Raw genomic sequence first — 19,762 nt, forward strand, 5'->3', positions numbered from 1 at the left:
GTACGTACGTGGGCTGTTATCCCTTCCCAGCTGGAGGAGCCACTCAGCCCACCCTTGCGCCCTTCTACCTCCTCAGACCCTCTTTCCAGGCCTTCCGGTCTTTGATGTTACCAGAAGCAGCAAGTCAGTCACACTCTGCAGTGGTTCAGGCCCTATGTACATCACACACACACACACACACACACACACACACACACACACACACACACCCCACACACACACAGCTACAGCCTTTCTTTTCTGACAGTCTTATGTATCCCAAGCTGGCCTCAGATGCTCAGGACAACCATAAACTTCCGACCCTCCCTTCTGGCCACCTACTGAGAAGGCAATGCTGACGATTGAACCTGAGGCCTCATGGGTACTCTACTAACTGAGTCACATCCACCTCAGAGGCAGCCTCCTGTCACAGCTGTCTTCTCTAACCTCCCACAGGCCTAACCCTCCATCTCATAAACAGCACACCTCAACTTCTGCCCTCACTAGTCTTCCTCGGTTGACCTTAGAATGGGTACGTCCCATAAAGTCATCCCCAGGTTCCCAAGGACTCGAGGCCTCCGAGCTCATGATGCACCGGCCTGTGGAAGGGTGGCAGGCTCTCATGGGTCTGGGGTTTGGGCAGAACTGTGCCTTGTCTTTCTTCTCCTCAATTCAGAATCCTGGTGTAACCATGCACAAATCAGTTTTTCTTCCAAAAAGCCTCTCCTTCAATTTCTGGAACATGCTGCCCCCTGCTGGCTGAAGTAAACAATGTTCTTTATTGGAGTCCTGCAGGACTCTTGGTTAACAGGATCTATGGCCAGGCTGAAACTAACTCACTGATCAAATGAATGCCTGTCGGGAGTCACCGGGCCTACTCAATAGTAGCAAAATTGACAAGGAGCTTATCAAGCTGCAAGATTAAGTTAAATGTAACCATGGGCCAAAACATAGTCACATCCTTAAGACAAAATTCCTAAGCAGGGGATGTAGCTTAGTACTTGCTGGCATGCGGGAGGCCCCGAGTTCCTCCACAGCACTATAAAAGCTAAAGAAAGAAATAGGGTTGAAAATGCTAAGCTCGCAAGTTTCTGCTTCTTCTGGATTACTCTAACAAGGGCTCCCGGGGTGGCCTGATGCTTACCAGGCTATGTCACCATACACCTGGGCTCTTGCAGTATCTCTGTCTAGACCCGGTCACTCCTGTACACGGTATCTTTCTAGTCAGTGGCCAGATCCTTCTGAAGGAACTACAAAGAAACAAGAATTTGAGTAGGGGTGAGAGGGAGCAGGAAAGTAGGGGTAGGGTAGAGTCAGGCTGGACCATGGCTGGAACAAGAACTTGGTGGCAGCGGTCTCCAGAGGCGAGTAAGAGGATTAGGTGTCCAGTGGTAAAGGCTGTGGGGACCCAGGAGGGCTTGGCCATTAGGAGTGGGAAACATTTCCCAAACTATTGATTCGTGAGTGAAGTTGCGGATGCTGAGGACGCCAGCTGTGCTTCCAGTAAGGAAGGGGTAGGAATACGGCGGGCTTTGCTTGTTGGACATTGAGGAAGTGTCACAAAACAAGTTCCCCAAAGCACAACAACTTCACACCCAGGACAACTTTCTAGTCCAGTACCCAAAATGCATATATTTGAATGCTTAGCCATCGGGGAGTGACCCTATTTGAGAAAGACTAAGTGTGGCCTTGTCGGAGAAACTGGAGGTTGGCTTTGAGGTTTCAAAACTCCATGCTAGGTCCTGCCACTGTCTCTGGCTGGCTGTCTCTGTCTCTGTCTTTGTCTCTCTGTCTTTCTGTCTTGGTCTCTGTCTGTCTGACTCTTTGTCTCTCTGTCTCTCTCCTCTCCCCTGTGGATCAGGATGTGGCTCTCAGCTACTTCGCCAGCACCATACCTGCCTGCTGCCAGGCTCCCTGCCATGATGATAATGGACTAAGCCTCTGAAACTGTGAGGCAGCCCCAAAGAAGTGTCTTCTTTATGACTCGCCCGTGCTATGGTGTCTCTTCACAGTAGTGGGACAATGTAAGGCAAGTGTAAAAACAGGAAAGGTGAAACTTCGGACCATCGATGTTTCTCACGTAGGAAACCTGAGAAGAAAGGTGACATCAGAGGGAGGCTGGACAAAAATCATAACTTCCGGGAAGATTGGGAATTTGGGGCAGTAGGTTCAGGTATTGTCCTGTCAATGGTTACCAAACAGGGATTAAGTCAGTTATCCCAAGATTCCATCTCCTTGTCTAAGTTGGAACTTACCCTGACTTTGCCTGGTGTCCTTTACAGTCACTGCAGACCTCTGCATACTGACACAGCGAGCCTTCAGAACGAGAGGGAGGCTGTCATGGGCTGCTGGCACACAACGGCTAGCTTCAAATACTGATGGGAAATCATGTGGTAGAGAATGAGACAAAGAGATCTGTGTCCCTGCTGAAAGGCCAGTGAACAGGGGAGGGAACAACTGGGGTGAGGCTATTCCACAAAGATAAGTTTGGTATAGACATCCGTCCCAATGTCGTTTTAAAAGAGGTGTGAGTTCTTCCTCAGCAGGGCCTCGGAGCCCAGCCTGAGTGACTGGCCACACCTACAGAAGACCCCAAAAGGTGGCTGAACAGATGGGTTGGGGGGATCTGTTGAGGTTTGGTCTGTTGCTGTGTATTGTAATGCTAAATTCTGTATCCCGAAGTCTACTTACCCCAAGACCGTGGATTCTCACATATGCAGCTTTTGTTGTAAATACTTTGCCCCTTGATTTAAAACTATTGGTCGACTAAAGATGCCACCAGCCTATACCTGGGCAGAGGAAAGGTAGGCAGGATTTCAGTTCCTGAGCTCTGGGTCTGAGGAGAGACCACAAAGAGAGAGAGAGGGAGGAAGAATGTGCCTTGAGACTATGAGCACACGGCCTTAAGGGTCAGCCTATTGGAGAAGGAGCAGCCCGAGAAGAACACGGCAAGTGATGTCTCAGGGTTATTGACAGGGAAGTAGACACAATAGCATAGAGGGTTGATATCTGCCCAGCTCTAATGCTTTAAGGCTTATTATATAAATATCAAGGTTTTACATCTTTTATTTGGTAACTAAATGATCTAAGGTGGGGTAGAATCCCCCAAATAATATTTACCAGCACAGGGTTCCACTTTCTGCTTTTTGAACAAGGGTCATCCGCCAAGCGCATCACTCAGGATAAGGGTCCTGCTGTTCTTGAAGTTTCTGGTTAATGCAAGGGCATCCGGGTGGGCGTGGCTGCACTCCAGCAATGCCCCAATAGTGGAAATGATTACACCCAAAACACATCTAGTCCCTTGCAGATAACGCACAGCTAGCTGATGTCAGCGGGCCACATGAATGCATGTGGCAGTGCCATCAAAACTTGACTCTGCTAACTAAAAAGGCGTCTGACTTAGAAAACCCTTGGATCTGACTCAACAGGCAGCTGCAGAAGCAATCAATCAATGAGCAACTCTCCAAGCAAGGAGATTGTGTCCAGTTAGACAAAAGGCACATACATACATACATACATACATACATACATACATACATACATACATACATACATAATTACACTGGGGTACACAAACGCATTGTCTCAGCACGTATGGACCGAGATAGCAACCCTGCATGGAGGCACCACATGAGCTGTGGAGGGTAAAGTGGGCGGTGCTTGTTTGCGAAGTCCCAGGATACACCGCTAGGACTTCAGAGTGAAACCAAACTATGGCCACCACAATGAACGGTGCACATTTACTGATTTGCTGTTTTGCTTGCTACAGGGAGCCTTGAGAGGCTCTTTAGAGAACAGTCAGGCGGGCCGATAGATGCCTGCCAGCTTTTCTAATTCTAGCCTATCCCCAGGGAGCAGAGGCAGGAGCTGGGGTTTACCTGTCACTTTGGCAGCAACTTTAGTCAAGAAAGATTAGATGTCCCCCTGGCTTGTGTTCATCTGAAATGTGGCTTTCTGCCTGTCAGTGATGGTGGAGTCTTGCTAGCTGGCTAACATGAGGCTCCTCCGAGCCTCTGTGTGTGCGCATGCACACACACACACACACACACACAGACACACACACACACACACACACACACACACACTCTTGCTATTTGTCCCGGATTTCTGAGATTAATCAGGTAAGACTGCAGCTGTGGACCTGTCAGCTGTACCTTCCTATAATCCACCAGGCTGCATACAGTGTGAGGGTCGGACACTGTCATGAGATGGGTGAGCTTGGTGACATCCAGTCACTATGCATCCTTTCTCAGCAGCCCTCTGAAAGATGGCTTCACTGAACTAGGGTGGAGATAGGGAATGGCTCAGTTGGTAAAGATCCCTGGAACCTACGTACAGATGCAGGGCATAATGGTGCACACCAGAATCCCAGCACTGGTGTGGCAGACACACAAGGATCCCAAAGCTAGCAGCCTCGCCTAATCTGTGAGCTTCGGCCGATTAGAGATCCTGTCTCAAGGGAGGTTGCTGTGAGACACTGTTCCTAGGGAGACGTGCATAGCATTTCCTCGCTCTGGGACCGACAACCAAGTACAGATACCGCCGGCTTGGCGAACAAATGAACTTACAGGGATTGCTTACAGGAATATGGGGGAAGCATTGCTTAGAGGAGCAGAAGTGACTCAAAGACATAAACATTGCCCACCAATGCCCACTCCAGCATGGGTGATAGCTAATGAAAACTGGAAGCTGGGACCACACTGCACCACTTCAGGGAGCTCAACAGGGTGGAGCTTGTAGGTAGCTCAGAGCGTCTAAGTCTCCTCCAAGCATCTGGAGCAGTCTATACCTCTCTGGGCAGCTCTGCTGATCTCTGCTTCTTTCAATTGTTTTTGCCTCCACACCAAACCTGATTCACACACACACACACACACACACACACACACACACACACACACCCTACACTCAACATCATATGATGGAAATCATTATCCTCAAATGTTAAGAAATTATAGAAAAACTCTAGAACCATGGTCACAGCATGAGATGATCTTTGGATCTAACTTTCTTTTTTGAGTCAAATACTTAGTTTTTATGCCAGTGGCTTTCAAAGTCATCTCTGAAAGCAGTAAGTCAGATATAATTAAGATTCCACATGGTAACAGGTGCTGATCTTCACAGTAAGAACTTGCATTTGCCATGCCCTGGGATGGGCGTGGGAGGATGGGGGTGCGGGAGGATGGGGGTGTAGGAGGATGGGGGTGCAGGAGGATGGGGGTGTAGGAGGATGGGGGTGCGGGAGGATGCTCGGTCCCACAGTTCAGCCCCAGAGCTTCAGCCAGTCCCCAGGACACAGCCTCGAATGCCAGTAGTGCCCAGCACTAAAATACTATGGTCCAGGTTGGTTTTCTTATGTTATAAAAACAAAGGAAAGTCAGCACTGTGGCTGGAGGACACCAGCAAAGGGTTTAATTCAGAGGGCAGTCTGCATGACAGAGCTCTGCCTAGACGTGTTGGAGAGAAGGCATACCAACCTCCTTGGAAAATAAAGATCGCTTCCAGTCTAGTGTGCAATAAGCAAACCGCACTTTCCCAACTCCCATGTTGCTAATCAAGAGTTCTGGTTTTCTCTTAAAAAAAAAATCAAGTCAATTATACTTCATTACTTATCAAGCTGAGTACCCACCATGGGGGCTTGGCACTTGGGGGCTTGAATTTCAGTCAATAAGTCATGAGGCCTGTAGCTGGGGCCAGATAGAGTTCCGGGGGTGAAGGGACAGAAGAGAGCCACCACGCCGTGTCCTTTACGGTCCTCCTGACTCAAGAGAGGACTTGTCCAATGCCAGCTTGAACAGTGGCCAAGTGCTGGGCCACAGAGAAGCCAGAAAACTGCAAAACCTTGATCCATTCCACCTCCCCTGTGACCGGCCCTGAGCCATCCACACCCCAGGTTAGAGCAAGGGCATTATCCTTTCCTCTTGTATGACAATTAGTTCAATTCAGTGCATGTGGCAGCTACTGCGAGTACCAATAATCTCTTGATAAAGTCCCCGTGTGTGTGTGTGTGTGTGTGTGTGTGTGTGTGTGTGTGTGTGTGTGTTGGTCGGTCTGTCTGTCCGTCCGTCCTTCCATCTGGTAGGTTCTGGGGACTGAGCTCAGGTTGTCAGGCTTGATGGCATATGCCTTTAGCCACTCACTCACCTCCAGTACCAGGGCTCCGAAAAGCCAGCGTTCCATGGAACATGCCCCAAGTGTGTCAAAAACAAGCTGCCGTGGTTGATCCTAAGGTAGAACCAACCACTCATGCACAAAGAAGAAACCTTATGAGTGAATAACATATTTTCAAACTTGGTAAATTGAGGAAGAAAACCACAGAAAAGCCACAGTCAAAAAAATCAAAGTTCTGGTAGTAATCCCATATAACACAGACGTCGTGCCTACTTGGCTGATGAACGTGGGGGCCCCGGCAGCTGCTGTGCTTGCTCCTGCCGGTCTTTTAAAATGGTCCTCATCTTGGGAAGCAGCGAAGACACTGGGTTTTGTTTGGCACTCACGGATCTCTCCAGGGACAGAAGGCAGCCTCTGGCCTGGGACTTTGCAGATTGAATCAACACTCGGCTTCTGTAAACCCAGATGGGCTCTGGGCACAGCTCTGAAGTCCCTCCAGTGCGTGCTCCATCCCCATCCACAGAGAGGCCATTATTTTCTCTCAGCTCCTCCCATCCCCCAATTTGGCCCTGTAAGCCCTGAGCTCCGCTTTGGGACACAGCTCAGCACCTCCAAGTCTACAAGGGTCTCCTCCCACACCCCCAGCCCTGACGTTCATTGCCTTCTGCCACCTCTGTTCCTGCAGCTTTAGCCACAATCTGGGCTCTTGGCCTTAAGGGTCACCAGCATCCTCCGGGGCACCCTTAACAACCTGGCTTGCTGGCCTTGGGTTCTGGGATGGACTCTAAGAATGTAAGTCTCTAAATAAGTGTGGGAAGATGCTGCTGCTGGCCAAGGACAACATGCCAATCATTTTCTGCATCACCGACATCATGCTAGATCTCCTACCTGACTGTGCACAGCTTGAGATTAGGGAGCTGTGCTTGCATACTCTATACCTGAGGTCCAGACGGTCTAGCAGTCACTCGATGAATTTAAAAAGAATGATCGAGGGGTCTGCAGTTCAGCACTAAGAACACTTGTTGCTCCTGGGACTGGGGTTGGGTTGGTCGCCAGAAGCCATGTGGTAGTGCACAACCATTCACAACACTAAGTGTGAGGTACCTAATGCTCTCTGCTGAACCCCTAGCACATGCATACATACATGCAGGAAAAACATCTATATACACAAAAATTTTTTTAAAGAATAACTTGATTATCTGTGCTATGTTATGCACCATTTTAGACATCAGAATCAGACTGTTAAATATTTTTAGGTTAAATAACTTTTTAAAAAGATTTTAGAAAATTTTGTTTTTGTTTTTACAACAAATACATGGGCCCTTCAAGAGCTAATAATGGCTCGATCTGCCTACTATGGTATTGATTTTGTCGGGCAGACAGTTTTTCCTTGGAGAGGGTTCATTGCTCCACCCAGAGGAATGATCTTGGCCTTGGCCTTTCTAGATCAGTGACCACTGTCAAAAACTTCTGTATTCAAACTTGTCCCCACAAATTTATGGTTGCATTGAATATCAGATACTAAAACAGCCAATTGTTTTTTTTCCTACCTAAGGTGTCTAAGAAATGTTGAACTCTGTCATATTTGACACAGTCCTTCTATCGAAGAACTGAGCTGGATTTTCCACCCTGAGCCACCTAGTATGCCTGTGCTTCAGGCCAATGATTAACATATCAGCATGGCACCCAATAAACCCTGGAACTGACTGTTTCATCCACATCAGGTATTCAGGTCCTTGTTAATCACTGAAATACTGCACTGCCAGTGTCGGTGTGGTGTGGTACGAGGAGTCACACAAAACGATAAAGGCAGTTGTGCAATCGTTTGTTGGCCAGCAGGTGGAGGGCTTTATCTGCCGGCACCATCACACCTGGGAATGTCAATCAATAACTCTTGGGTGGACATTTAAACCTTTGAGTCCGAATGCTTTTTCCCAATAAGAGGCCCATGGATCCAGTTGGCAAAGAGCCAAATGTTTTTGTGTGTAAAATTTGGACATTTTGATTATGAGGTTAAAAAAAACAACCTTCTTTTACCTTTGAATCAGCAGCCACATTGCCAAGAGTAGCCACAATGAGATTTCCTCGTTTGAATTATATTGATTCCCTTGGATTGTTGGCCAGGAGGCCTGTCACAGAATTTCTGAATTAGAAGCTTGTCTTGTTTATCAAATTCAGAATGAAGGTGGTGCCTTTAAAAAAAAAAAAAGTCTCTGGCATTTGGTGCCTTTTTATTTTTTCTTCTTTTTGGAAAATCATTTTCTTAAAAAATATATAATAAAACAAAACCACAGCAAAGGTAAACAAGGCAAACCAACAGGAGAAGAGCCCCAAGAGAAGGCACAAGAATCAGAGACCCACTCTTCTATTCACACTCAGGATGTGTCTATTTAAAGACTGAGAGACCCACTCTTCTATTCATACTCAGGATATGTCTATTTAAAGACTGAGTATTTCTGAGATTTACAAACGTTCTTAAAAGGCCTTCTCTTCAAAGTCTTCAAAATCAAAGCCATGAGACACTGTCACGGTACACGGATGGGAGGGAAGGAGGTGGGTAAACAGATGAATTCTAATACTCAAATGGCTCTTCCCCATTCACACATGATCAAAGTTGGTAGGCAGTGTGCAGGAGTATGTGTGCATGCACACATGGACAAACTTGAGCTGTTGTTCCTCAGGTGCTAGCCACCTGATTTTCTGAGACAGGTGAGACTGTTTCAGAACTCACCAAGTGGCCAGGCTGGGGATCGAGCAAACCTAAGAGAATCACCTACCTCTCCAGTGCTAAGAGTTCAAGTGTGCATCACCAGGCCTCGCTTTTTTGTTTTTAAATTGGTTTCTGTGAGGATTGAACTAGGGTACTCTTGCTTGAAAAGCACGCACTTTACTGCCTGACCTAACCTCCCAGGATCAAACCGTCATCAAATTTGAGGCTTGCCTTTAGTGACATCAAACAGCAGAACTGCCTCAGAATCGCATTCTCTTCCTGTGGCTACCCAAACCAGTGGCATAACTGCACCATGGTCCAACAGGCTACTGTGAATGTAGGCAGCAGAGATATTAGGAGGCTCAGCATGGCAGACTCTGAACCCAGCACTCGAGACTGAGTAAGGCAGGACAGTCACCCATGAGCTTGAGACCAGACTGGACTATATGGTGACTTCTGAAGTGAGACTGGGCTACAGAGCAAGACCCTACAACAACAACAACAACAACAACAACAACAACAACAACAACACATTTAGGTGAGATTAACATTTTATTTGTTTTGAGGTGCTAAGGAGGGAACTCAGGGCTTGGCACATGCTCTCACAGCACAGCTCCACTGACCTAAATCCCCAGGCTACTTACAAAACTCGTGTGAAATGGAGAGTAGGCACAGCAATTTTAAGTCAGTCTATTTCAGCAGGTCCTGGCTAGAAGGACTTAGTGTTATGCAGCCTTTCAGTTATTTATACATGGAGCCTTAAAAGACGGCCAGGCATCTTATTGCCTGGAGGGTTCTGATTGTCATCCTTGTAATCCACAGTAACTACTATTTGTCAAAGGAAGATCCCCTCCTATGAATGAACCGTTCTGAAACTGCCTTCAGAGCAGCGGCCCAGGTCTTGTACTGGTCTCAAACTATTGCTACCCCATTTAGTGTAGTGGAAGAACACACTGCATGCTGAGGTAAAAAGATCCAAGGTAACAGCACTCAGAGGCTAATTACAACTCAGCCCTGTAAAAGCTTCTCAGTTAGTCACAACCCCACAGGCTGCATTTGAGAGGTGCAGTAAGAAAGCATGTGGGTTACTGCAGTGTAGCCCGGCCTGCAGAGCGGGTTTCCAGACGTGGCCTCTTGTTGCTGCGCTGCTCTTCCTTTGCAGACCTGCGCCTCAGTACACCATCTAGCATGCAAGAATAACTTCGTCAGGAAGCACACGGGGACTGGGTCCAGCCATTCAGGCTGGGAGGACAAATCATGCTTATGGCAAAGGAACATATATTGTATCTCAACCTTCAACACCCTCTCAACATCCCAAACTTTAAAACGTAGCCACATTCTAGACAACTCACGGATAATACAGCATCTGAGAACCCCTGATAAACAGGATTCACTCAGCAAGGGATAGCAAACAACACTTAACTTTCTTGGGGTGTGGAGTTGCAGGAGTCATTATTCATCTGGAGGAGACAACATGTACCTGTGTATCCTCCTGAGAGGCACACACTGCCTGGAGCATGGAGAATGGACCCCCGTTTACAGGCTCCCAAGATAAGCTGGCAACCTCAGGACGGACGTGCCAGGGGAAGTGGCTGGCTTCAAGCTCCTTTTAGCTTTTGGTTTCTAATGGCTTCATCGGTGCCATAAGCTCCGTGTGCTTACAGGGTACTAAGAGTGTAAAGCCCAATGAGTCTGGCATAAGCAGACATCTGTGAAGCCACCAGCAAACATACCTACCACCTGCAAGTTCCCTCCTACCCTCTGCTTCCAGCTCCTTGAAAAACTGCCATAATCATCTTCCCAAGGGGACCCGAAAGCCCCACCTGACTTACTGTGCTATATTTGAAATATTCAAAATATATTTACAACTTAGCCAAATAAACAAATATTTAAGAATCTACTGTCCCGAAAGACTTGTCTCAGTTAAATCTGCAGGAAATTTGTATGGGACCAAGAGACAAATGTGATGCCCCCAACCCCCAGGAATCCCACATGCTGCCCTCCTCAGCCCCCCGTCAGCCCGCTCAGGTGTCACTGCTCCCTAGATAACTGTGTGGCATGTGTGGAACAATGTACTGCTGGCCTCCTCATCCTACAGTTCGACACTGCCGTTTACGGTCTTCACTCAACACTCTATCTCTACGATTCATCCATGTTAAAGAATGTAGTGACATTTATTTCACTTCATAATAGGTTCCCACAGTGGGAACACTACATATTTCTTTAAAAATCTAATTTGTTAAGAGAAACGTTCAGGTCATTTCCAGCTTCTGTTCTGAAGAACATCATTTATTAAACTGTCCATCACTTCTGTATGACACAAGCTTCTCCAGGGCGTGTCTCTGCAAGCCAACTTGCTGTGCCGTCGGAGGTACCAAGTGGGGTTTTTACAGATAATGTCTAATCTAGACAATGTGACTCAAAGTTCCAGCCTGCACACCACACACAGCATTCTGAGCACCCATCCCCCGCTCGCTTGGTACTGATACCTGTGGGTTTGCTCCCGGCATCACCGGACATTTCTATTTCTGTTGCTGTGAATGAGTCACCAAGTCAATTCCATTCCCATCACGTCTCCCTGTTGTCAATCTCAAGAGTCTGTGTGCTCGGGAATGGGCTGATACCTAGGCTCTCTGAGGCTTTTCCTCAATCTTCTTTATAATATCTCTTAGTGAAGTACTTGCTAAGAACTATCAATTTTTAAGAACTACCAATTATTTTCTTTTATAATCAGCATTTGTCTATGTCCTAAACTATATTTATGTATATGTGTTATCTATTATATACATATATGTTGTATATATTACTCCAAATCATAAAAATACTTAGAATTTTCTACCCTCCATGACTTTTTAAATTATCTTTTCCTCTAATCACTAATTCTTTAGATTAGGTCTCAAGTATTTGTGAGGTAAGAGCTCGTCATCATGTGCTACACGAACAACCCACTTACCTGCAGAAGGCATTAGGTAGTCTATTGTTTAGATGTCTCTCTTAGATACCAGCAGATGCCTATTATGAAAGTGGCTTACCTCATCTACTTATTGTTTGACAACTGTGGTTTTTTATTTCTCCAAATTCCATTTTCAGAACTTCCTGATCCTTCAGATTTTTGCCTGTGCTAGCCCCCAAAGCACACGCCTCTTGCCTTAGTTTCCCTGGGGCTGAGATTAGATGTGTATGCCACTATAGCAGCCTTGCTTCAATGCTGCTTTCACTTGCATTTCGTCCTGTTTGGCAGTTCTGATGCAGAACCACTAACTGTGCTGCCTGCTTCTGTCCACTCCATTCATGACATGTACTCTCCATGCTTGTTGGCTTCTCTGTTATGTAGTCACAGCTTACACTCTGTGGGTCTAAGCTGATGGATGACCTTCTTTGAGAGACTGCATCTGTGTCTGCTGAGGGGCTCAGTTTACCACCTTCCAGCAGATCCCCACTGGCCTGAGTGGCTGACCCCAGGCTGGCTTTCATGGCGGTGTGTACAGCAGCTGTCCTGGGTCACCTCTGACTTTAGTGTTTGCTGACTTTATAAGTCAGATTCTAGCAACACATTCCTCTTACCTCTATTTTTCGAGGGAAATATGGGTCCCTGAACAGTATCTTTATCATCCCGAAAGTTTAGTGTTTATTTTAAAAGAGTGCTTTATCTGAGCTCTGTTCCTACAGCACAGGATACTTGGGACAGTCACCCAGTCCTACCTCCCTTCTGCATGCAATCCTGCCTCTGTCCCTGAGACTGCATGAGGCAGCACGTCTCTGTTACTTGCTGACAGATAGATGGATATGGCCAGGAGTCAAGCCTCCATGTAGCAAAAGAGCTGAAGTCTGGCTTCCATTTCTCTGATTCTCCTCTTTTGTTTTTGTTTGCTTTTTAAATAGATCTGAAGTTTAAAAGGGACCCACACACCTTGTGTGTCCTTGTGTGGGAAGTGGCCAGGGAGACAAATCCATAAAGCTGCTGGTGTTGACCAGGACTGGGCTGGGAAGGACAGGGTGACTGCAGTGAGTCACGTCTCTTTATACTGCAGTGACCCTCTCAAGTTACACTGTGTTTGTTGGTGGGGACACAGTTCTGAATGTACAAAGGCCAGTGAGCTCTGTACTTCAAAGGGGTCAATTCACAGTAAGACAATTATACACTAGGAAGCTCTTCCATAATTGAAAAGGAGAAAACCATATTATTTATTGATATAAAATTCGTGTTTAAAAATGCATCAAAACATAAGCTGAACTTAAGGAACTGTCACCAAGAGGCACACACTTGACGGGCGGCTGAGACGCTGCCTGACACCCCAGCAGTCTTCCTTGTCCTCGCCTTCCACTCTGCATTCACCTGTGGGCGTGTCTTTCTCCTCCTGAGACCCCGGACTCAGGCCCTGGGCTGATTTAAGTGGCACATGTCTTCCGCTCCATGGCTTGCCTTTGCACCCTCTCAGTGGGCTCTTTTGATGGACAGATGCTCTTAATTTCAACAGACAAAGGAATGTGTCTTTCTACATTAGCAGAATACACTCTCTCCCTAACCACAGGGCACTCGCACTGGCCCTCAGACACCTTTCATCAGGGTCTCATCCCTATTTCCTTTATTTCTTAATAAAAATCCAAAAAGAAAATGTAGTACTTATGTATTTTTCTGGACTGTAAATGATAAATAAGACATTTGTGTTTTCATAGAGACCCATGTATTTCTGGGTTTTTCAAGATTACAAAGTCATTGCTGATTTAAGAAAATATACAGGGGACTCCAGTTACTTGGAACCCAATCACAACCAAGATACCATTTTAAAACAATAAGTGCTCTCACTTATGGAACTGCAGAAACTCTCAAAGATATATTACATTCAATATGGTTTTACTTAATATTCAAATAATAAGTGTGAAGACATGACTCACTCGGGGTAATTTTGCTTCATTAAGGTATTAAAGTAAACAGGATCTTTTCCTTCTCCCAGCGGTCTGGGCCACTGTGTCTTACTCTAGAAGAACACAGATGCCCTCATTGCTCCACCCTCACAATCTGTGCTAAGTACTCCCTGCTCCCTCACTCACTCCCAAGAAGCTTCTGCATGAGTGTAGGAGAATGCTGCTGCTTGATGTTTGAAAGAAATATAATTTACAGATTGTTTGCATGCAGTCATTTCTATTACTGGAGTAATTAGCAAGTAGCACTTTACACAGCTCCTCACAAACACACGTACTTACGATCAAGTTGAATAAGTGAATCTAATCTTCAGAAAAGACCATCCTGCATCTACCCACAAATAAGTCCGTCGCCTGCTCTTAGAAACTCACTATCTACTGCCCCGGACCATTATCTCCTCAACAGAATGCTTAGACATACTCACTTTCTCTCCTTTCAGGCTCATCTGGGTCAAGACTATAAGCTTCAGACGGATTCAACTGCCACTGTAGGAGGTACAGATATTTTATTTATATGTTTAAAATGAGTTAATAAACATCACATCAGCACCTTGCTTTTCATTATCAAAATAGCTTTTAAAAGTCCATGAAATGGAGTTAGTGTGTACACGTGTACATGCCTACCAAGGTGAACAATCCTAAATTAGATCAATCAGATCATCTGAACCTAGAATCAGAATCAAAATCCTCAGCGAAGGAAGGAGCTCTAACAGTCCTTTGCACTTATTTAAGAGGTGACAAATGGAAGACTACAGAACTGTAGCAACTTCTCCGAGGTCACAGTGACATAACACAGAGACAGAATTAGAATCTGCATGCCCAAACAAACCAGGGAATGTCTATCTCCAGGACCCACTGAGGTGTTGTTTAATTTTGTTTTTAATGTTTGTTACTATTGTTATTTTTATTATTTTATGTGTATAACCCCAGTGTTAGCTGAGTTCCTCATGTTTGACAAACATTTGGTCAGATCATATTAGAGCAACCAATGTTTCTGAGTCACATTTCTCTGCACAGTCCTCCCGTGGTTCGGCATGAGAATTTAAATACAGCATCACTTGGATTATGTCCTCCGGCAAGGCTGCCACAGCATGATGTCAGGCAGGCCTGGCTAAAAGGTTGTGAGGTGCAGGAGGGATGTGGTGCATGTTAGCAAAGAGGGAATCCACCAGGCAGTCTCTTCAGATGATCTGGCATTGATCTCTGTGTTGTAGGGACATTCCCCTGTATGGACTGTCTTGGGCAGCAGGCAGTCCCTCTGGTTCCTAAGGAGGCTAAGGATGGTGGCCATCTCCCCATCACTCAGCTGGAAGTCAAAGCACCCATGTATGTGTGCTGGTGTTAGACTTGGGCATCACTAACACATTCCCCTGGACATGGAGACAAATCAAAACCTGGGCTGAGGTTTTCCTGTGTTTTGTAGTGGTCTCTTTATCGTTAATCCTTGAGTACTTGATGGTCCTCTGGCTTGGCCCCAGGCCTGTCTGGACAGCCCAGGGAGCTGTGAGATGTGATGCTGATGCTCTTGGAAGGATGGTACTAGACTGTACTGTCCAGGCCGAGGAACAGGGTAGTCAGCCTGCATGGCCATTGGTTTGTTTCAGTTCAGGAACCTTTCAATCTGGAAACTGTTGAAGCTGGAGATGCCCAGGGCTTTCACCAACTCTATCTACCAGTTCTCTGATTTCCCATTGCTCTTACCTTGGATGGCTTCTTCACTCTTGTTATAATAAGACAATATCGATACATTAATGCCACCTTCATGGCTTTCTTGACTTGGTCTGGAGGTGACATTTAGGTACCCAAGTTCACAATGGCTATCTTGGCTTGGTAATGAGCTCCATGAAGGTGCCATGGTTGTTGGAAAAATCTTCTTGAGAGAGCAGATGTCTGTGTTGAATTGTTGTTGTTGTTGTGGTGGTGGTGGTGGTGGTGTGTGTGTGTGTACATATGTGTATGTGTTAGTCAAATGTATATGTGTGTGTGTTAGACATACATATATGCATGTGCTCTGTGTTGGCCAGAAGACAAGCATGCTCTCCTATTGCTCTTCACCTCATTCCTTCACGACAGCGTCTCTCACTGAACTGAGTTCTCAGTCTTTCAGCCAGGCTGGTGCCCGCAATCCTTGGCAATCCTCCTATCTCTGTCTCTCCCTTCCCCAGCTCTGTAGTTACAGGCACACGTGGCCATGCCTGTTTTTTATGTTAATTCCTGAGATCCAAACTCAGGCCCTCCTATTTGTGCAGCAAGCACTCTTTCCCATTGAGCCATCCCTGGCCCATCTACTAAGTTTTACCCTAGCTAAGGAAGGCCTGAGCAATAAAGAATAAACATGTGACTCAGACTCTGGTCTTTTATAAAGATGGCTAAGGCTAGCCTCAAGAAAGAGACGAGGTGGTGAGAAGATGGTGGAGAGTAATACAGAAATAGTCCTGACATCAACCTCTGACCTATGTATGGGCATTCATTGGTGAGCTTACACATATGTGCATGTGTATAACACACACACACACACACACACACACACACACACACACAGAGGAGGGATTTAAAAAGGAGTAGGTGGGGAGTTATGTAAGAATTTATCAAAAAAGGGATGTTTGAAATACACCAAACCACCAAAATCCATTACTTTGAGCAAAACAGTAAAAATCATAACTTTAAACTTTCACCTCAAAATATTTATAGAAAGGCTTTTTACAACTATAAAAATGGAAATGATACAGTTATGTAACAAAGGAAGTAATTATATCAGCTAGGTGTTTGGGTTGGAATATGTTTGATTATTATTAATTTTTGGAACTTTTAACAACACAGAAAACAGTCACATGGTGACCACTTTATATATAGGTTACAGAATAACGCACTGACTCCTAGTCTACAGTGAGCACATCCTGCTTTAATAACATATCCATGTGTATACAGGACAGTGTGCTTTGATTCCCAATGCTCGGACTGTGTAAGCAGGAGCATGCGGCTAGCACTGTAACAGCTCTTTACAAACACTCCTACTCACTGCACATTCTAGTCTACTGATGGGGCAGTAGGTGCCAGGCTTAGGCCCCAGGATGGCACAAAAGGGAGCCTGTGATCCGGGACAAGGTGGTTCTCCACAGAGAATGACCGGGCTAAGCAGGAACCTGGTGGGAACAGTGGACTCACTGCAGCAGAGTATCACTTTATTTCTTGAGTCTGTGGCTCTATCTGGGTCATGGCGTTGTGGAAACAGTAATTTTTTTTTTTTGTTCTTTTTTTCGGACCTGGGGATCGAACCCAGGACCTTGCGCTTCCTAGGTAAGCGCTCTACCACTGAGCTAAATCCCCAGCCCCGGAAACAGAGTAATTTAATATCATCCCAACAATCTGTGGGAAAAATGTCTGCAGAATTTTTACAGCTTTTCTGCATGCTCCAGAATATTCCACAGTGAAGCACTTTTAAGAGCCTGAGCAGAAAGAACTATGTTAGAATTCTGAGTTTCCCGTGAGCCACCTCTATCCCTTTAAAAACTCTTCAGTATGAGATGATCCTTCCTCGCTCTCCCTCCTGAGGATGTGTGCATCTGTGTGCTGTGACTGTTACAGTGACCTGCACCTCTACCCAGCACTCCAAGGCTGGAAACGGTGAGCCATGGGAGGGCATCAAAACATCAAAGGCCAACGCACAACCCTGCCAAGGTGTAAGTGCAGGAGCAGGGCAGGAATCCTCTGCTGAAAATGTACACCTCAGTAAACGTACACATAATAATAAACTCAGTGATCATAGTTCGCTCACACTCCTAAAATCCACAATGGTCAGCAGGTTACCAAACGGGAAGTACGCTTTGGGAAAGGTATATGTACTCACTGTGAATTTGTGGACGCCCTCAAGCTCCCCAAACTTCATGTAGGAGATGTCTGCTTTCTTCTTCCCAACGTCTACATCGCCAGCATAGATCTGCTTTATGCCTGCACCCTTGATTAAAGGTACACATTCATCACAAGGGCATTTCGTCACAAAAATCATGCTGCGTTCTTCCGGTTTTATATCTTGACATCTATAAAAATATTACAAAAGCTGTTACGAAAGACCAAGTACGTTTTTAGAGAAATTCTTAAACTTTAAATTTGCAATATTACAAATAATGATAGAGTAATATTTTTGCTAAATTAGCAATGTTCAAAGTATGTAAAAATCTGACAATCCTAACTGACAATCACTGACTGTAAGCCTTTGGTATGTTTGACACCATACGAAAGGAGCTGAGAGCAGAGGACGCAGGGGAGAAAGGAGTGTAGCACATGGGCGGTCCTTTCTGCATATGTACTTCACAGGACTCCAGACAATGGGGTTCAGCTCCTAAGAGCCAAGTAACTGTCTAATTAGCCCTTAAGACACCACAGCAGCCAAAAGACTGAGCTCTAATTTAGACATACACTGCTAGATGCTTCTTTAATGAATAAATAGTAACATCCAGTTCTGAGCTAGTTCCCCTAACCTTCCCCATCATAATGTATTTTAAAAATTCGGATCTGACATGTTCAAATCCTTGTGCAGGGCACAGCAGGTAAACCTATACTGAAGAAGATGGAGGGAGGGAAGGACGGTCTTGGTGCATGCTGTGGTAGCCTGTCATGTGGCTGTGGGACTGCAACCTCTGACAGCACTTTAAACATTTCCTTAGAGAATCGCATTCAGGAGTTCTGTAGTTACTCTGTCTCCTCCCCATTCCTTTCTCCACTTCCTTCCATCTCACTCCTACTCCAATTCACCATCTCTTATTCTTTAATATTTTAAAAGATTGTTTTATTTATTATATATGAGTTCACTGTCGCTGTCCTCAACACACCAGAAGAGGGCATCGGATCCCATTACAGATGGCTGTGAGCCACCATGTGGTTGCTGGGATTTGAACTCAGGACCTCTGAAGAGCAGTCAGTGCTCTTAACCGCTGAGCCATCTCTCCAGCCCTTATTCTTTAATTTTAATCATGTGCATACATATATTTATAAACACAACCCGCTGAAGCCATTCAGAGTGGCTCACATATGGTTGGGGCTGAGCTCTTAGGACTGGCTCATCAGGGCCTCATCCCTGGAGAAGACGGATTCTCCTTCTCTCCATAGCTATTAACTAACTGCCTGTTGCCTTTCTAGGGGTAAAGCCATGAGACTGTCCCCATTCACACTGTCATAACCGCTGGCCTCATTTAGGAAGCAATGCTTCTGAGATCTGCTGGGTGCAGCATCCCTGCCACATACAGAAGACAGTGTGGCAAGCAGACTTCCTGCTGGGTCCTCTCACACAGAGGCTCTTTAAAACACTTCAGTTCATAACAACATCTGTATTTGTACTGGCTATTTGTGTTTATGTCAGGTTGACATACACTAGAGTTGCTAGAGAGGAGCCTTAGTTGAGAAAAAACGTCCATAAGTTCAGGCTGTAGGCAAGCCTGTAGAGCATTGTTTTAACTAGTGATTGATGGGGGAGGGGGGAGGGGCAGCCCATTGTGGGTGGGGCCGTTCCTGAACTGTGGTTCTGGGTTCTTTAAGAAAGCAGGCTGAGCAAGCCATGGGGACAAGCCTGTCAGCAGCAGTCCTCCACGGCCTCTGCATCAGCTCCTGCCTCCAGGTTCCTGCCCTGTTTGATTTCCTGTTCTGACTTCTTTCAGCGATGGACAACAATGTAGAAGTATAAGCCAAATAAATAAACCCTCTCCTCCTCAACTGGATTTTGGTCCTGATGCTTCATCACAGCAACTGTGACTCTAACCAAGGGGCTATTTCCTAAACATCACAGATGTGCTCTAAATATAGAAAACAAAAGGGATGCTAACATCCAAACACAAGTAGCAGGGCAAGTCCCTAAGGACAAGCATCCAATAGATGCACACTGCGGAGAGTAGGAAGAAACCATTTCTGAAGAAATGGAAAGGGCTGAGCTCTCTGTGTTCTAACATAGCCTCCCGTCCAGGAGCAGGGCCGCGCCAAAGCTCAAGATGCTATTTCTGAAAGGAGCTCTTAGGGGTTTAAGGGAAAACAGATGACAACAACAGAGATCTA

General features: G+C 45.8%; 1 protein-coding gene across 6 annotated transcripts in view; it reads right to left on the reverse strand.

The window, feature by feature from the left end:
• Positions 1–9,330: 9,330 nt before the first annotated feature.
• Positions 9,331–19,762, reverse strand: part of Cdadc1 (cytidine and dCMP deaminase domain containing 1) — a 32,065-nt gene continuing 21,633 nt past the window's right edge. For 3 of the 6 annotated variants that reach the window (XM_008770760.4, NM_001399575.1, XM_006252126.5), the window contains 3 exons: positions 17,568–17,757; positions 14,146–14,206; positions 9,331–9,980 (listed from right to left, as the gene is read on the reverse strand). In XM_008770760.4, the coding sequence (XP_008768982.1) occupies positions 9,883–9,980; positions 14,146–14,206; positions 17,568–17,757 (349 nt within the window). In that variant the 3' untranslated portion in view covers positions 9,331–9,882. Of the gene's footprint in view, positions 9,981–12,948; positions 13,262–14,145; positions 14,207–17,567; positions 17,758–19,762 lie in introns of those variants that run through there. The other 3 variants (NM_001399576.1, XM_039093502.2, XM_063274413.1) reach the window with 3 other exon arrangements.

Source organism: Rattus norvegicus, chromosome 15, assembly GCF_036323735.1.
Source record: "Rattus norvegicus strain BN/NHsdMcwi chromosome 15, GRCr8, whole genome shotgun sequence".
NCBI classification, from domain to species: Eukaryota; Metazoa; Chordata; class Mammalia; order Rodentia; family Muridae; genus Rattus; species Rattus norvegicus.